The 3,234-nt window shown below is 50.9% G+C and overlaps 1 protein-coding gene across 1 annotated transcript; it reads right to left on the reverse strand.

The window, feature by feature from the left end:
* Positions 1 to 1,892: 1,892 nt before the first annotated feature.
* On the reverse strand, positions 1,893 to 2,831 carry LOC123361844 (olfactory receptor 52E4-like). The gene has a single exon (XM_045002015.1). It carries the CDS (start codon positions 2,829 to 2,831, stop codon positions 1,893 to 1,895), a length of 939 nt encoding a protein of 312 aa, XP_044857950.1.
* Positions 2,832 to 3,234: the final 403 nt, after the last annotated feature.

Below are 3,234 nucleotides of genomic sequence, written 5' to 3' on the forward strand. Positions count from 1 at the left end.
TGAGTGTGGTGGTGGATGAGGGGAGGAGGGAAGGACAAGGCCACACTACAGTTCAAAATGTATTGAATGCCAGCCTTCTGTTGCTTGGGCAGTCCTCTGAGGTGCAGTGGCTGGGTGCCCATAGACTCTGCCCCCCCCTGCGTTTTTGGGCATCTGGGTGAGGAGGATATGGAACTTGGGGAGGAGGTCAGGAGGGGACTCGGCCATGGTTTGCCTCCCCATGTTCTGCTGAGCTATTTCAGTGTGGGAGGACTGCATGAGCTCTGAGAACATCTCATTGCAAGTGCGTATTTTTGCCTTCTAATCTGCAGTAGCCTCTGGGATGGAGATGATAGAGGGAGCGTAGAAACATTTACAGCTGCGGGATGAAAGAAAGGGAGAGTAGTATTTAAGAAGATACATTTTAGAGAACAAAGGGAAGACTATTTCACACTGAATCAAGTGATTCACGTTACATAGCACATGTGCTTTTGCTACAAGTTCGCATTTTGACTCTTATATTGGGTGTCTGATGGTTTGGTGTGAGATGTCACATACGCTCGACTGGGCAACAGAATTCAGCTTGCCGGCAGCCATGGTAAGGGAAAGAGTTTCGCCTTCTTCAACCTTCATAACATTGAGGGACGAGGTGGATCCTCGTGAGCATGGAATCCCCATCCGGCCTTGCAACAATCACTGATCCACCTGAACGGCTTGTCACAGAAGTTGCGAGCCCACCGGTAGATCAGGATGTCCTGCCTCCCGGTTCCCCTCCACTCCTCCAAAACAGCCCTCGTGGCCCAGAAGACGAGATGGAAGTCTCCCCAACACTGGAGAGGGAGCTTCACCTTACCCTTGAAATCGCAGGTGTCCACCAGAATATAGTGAAGCTCATCCCGCAGAACAGTGGGGGACGGTGTCGTGGATCTATGATGATCCTCTGGGCAAAGAGGGAGAAGACCACCATTGCAGTGACTGTACTGGTGGCACTGCACAACACGTCTCTATCTCCAGAAAGGGAAAGGGAGATGGAAGGAAGAGATCAGCCCCTAAATGGTGAAGCAGGGGAGGCAAAAAACCCACCACATAAGGTTCATCTACGCACAGGGGAAAGGAGGCAACCCCTGGATGGGAGCAGTATGGAAGGTGGAGGGGAAACAAATGAATAGGGCTTCTCTCCCCGTCGCCCCCCACAGCTCCTGTCTCTGCTCTGTGGCAAGGTCTGGGGCAGCCTGAACTGAGGGCTTCTTCTGCCGCTGCTGCCAGGGCAGCTTGAGCTGTGCCCTTTCCCAGTGGCGCCTACTGGGGCTGGAGGCTTGAACTCCTGCCAGATGAATCTGAGACAGCCCAGACTCAGGGCTTCTGCCCCCTTCTGCTGAGCTGCTCCACATGAATCACAGGCTGATTCCCATGTTCTGTTCATTCCCTCTGAAGCACCTGGCACGTGGACCATTAGTTTTACCCGTTATGGCCATTCTGATCTTCTTATTTAGACCCCAGATGTCTCTGCCTCCTGCTGTTACCCACTATACCCCACCCCCCTCTCAGAGCTGAGATAGATCCCGGGAGTCCTGATGGGGTCTCTCTCTCTATACAGAGTTAGTGATGAGGGCAGGGCATTGGGGAGAAGACACACAGCAGGGATGAGGCTTGACAGAAGAGATGGGGCAAGATTGTAATTTCAGGCATTCAGCTAAGAGCAATTAGAAAGGTCACAACCCCGTGTAGTGTACATAATCTGACTCCCCAGTTCATCACATTAACAGAGCGCAGTAAGGACAAGGAAGGGGTTAATCTCACTTTGACTGTCCAGTAAGTGATTCAGGGAAGAGGTCGCAGCATTATATACCAGCCAGCTCTGCACGGAGCTCAATCTGAGAGCCAGAGCACAAGGAGAAAACATTTAGGTCTCCTTATGAAAAAAAGAGCTGGAGCAGCCTGCCCCGGATCTGCTTGGTCCTCACCCCATAAATGATGGGGTGTATCATGGGGGGCACGAGCAGGTACACACTGGCAATGAGAACGAGGAAGTGCCGGGGCACATTGTGACCAAACCGGTGTGTGAGAAAGGAGAAGAAATCCGGGATGTACAAAGCTGAGATGGCACAAAGGTGAGAGATGCAGGTTCCAAAAGTTTTGAGCCGGGCATCCTTTGTGGGGAGGCGGAAGATGGCCCGGAGGATCAGAGTATAGGACACGGCAATAAAAACCACGTCCATTCCGATCACAGAAAGAAGATCAAACAGGCCATAGTAACTACTGATGCGGATGTCAGCGCAGGCCAGCTTCACCACAGCTATATGCCCACAACAAAAGTGGGGGATGATATTGGTTCTGCAATATGGCCACCGCCTCGCCAGGAAGGGATAGGGTAATGTGATTATGCCACTACGCAGTACCACGGCCAGGCCTATCTTGGCCACAACAGAGTTTGTCAGGATGGTGGAATGTCTCAGGGGATGGCAGATGGCCACGTAGCGATCCAAAGCCATGGCCACGAGGATTCCAGACTCCATCCCTGAGAAGCAGTGAATGAAATACATCTGGGTGAGGCAGGCATTGAAACTGATCTCCCTGGAATTGAACCAGAAGATGCTCAGCATTTTGGGTAGGGTTGATGTGGACAGGACCAGGTCGGTGACAGCCAGCATGCAGAGGAAATAGAACATGGGCCTGTGGAGGCTGGGCTCCCTCTTCACGATGAACAGGATGGTGAAGTTCCCCAACAGAGCTATGGCGTACATAGCGCAAAAGGGGATGGAAATCCAGATATGGGCTGCCTCTAGGCCAGGAATGCCCAGCAGGATGAAGGTGGAGGGGTTTCTGAAGTCGGTTGTGTTCGAATCTGACATAGCGTAGAGGAGAACGTGTCCAACTCGGAGGCATAAGGGTGTCTTCTGCATTTAGCATATGACTTTCTGTGTGTTCCCAGGATCTCGGGTGATGGTCGCAGTAGAAATGCCTACATGGAAAGACAACATTAATATGAGACACTGCATGAAGTAGTGGAAGCTGTTCTCATGGGATAAGCAGATTGAGCGCTCTTCTCACACTGAAAAATTACATTTTCATTATTCAGAGAGAATAACTATGAGCAATGACCCTACTAAATCCAATTCCATAATTTTATTATGCTGCTTGCGTTAATAATTCGTACATTTTGTGGTGGGGGAACCCTACGAGGCACCAGTAGGAAACACAAGTGTGGATACTGGTTATCAATCATTGTTCCTTAATGCAATGAGAGCCAGGATA

The sequence above is a fragment of the Mauremys mutica genome, chromosome 1 (assembly GCF_020497125.1).
Source record: "Mauremys mutica isolate MM-2020 ecotype Southern chromosome 1, ASM2049712v1, whole genome shotgun sequence".
Lineage (NCBI taxonomy): Eukaryota > Metazoa > Chordata > Testudines > Geoemydidae > Mauremys > Mauremys mutica.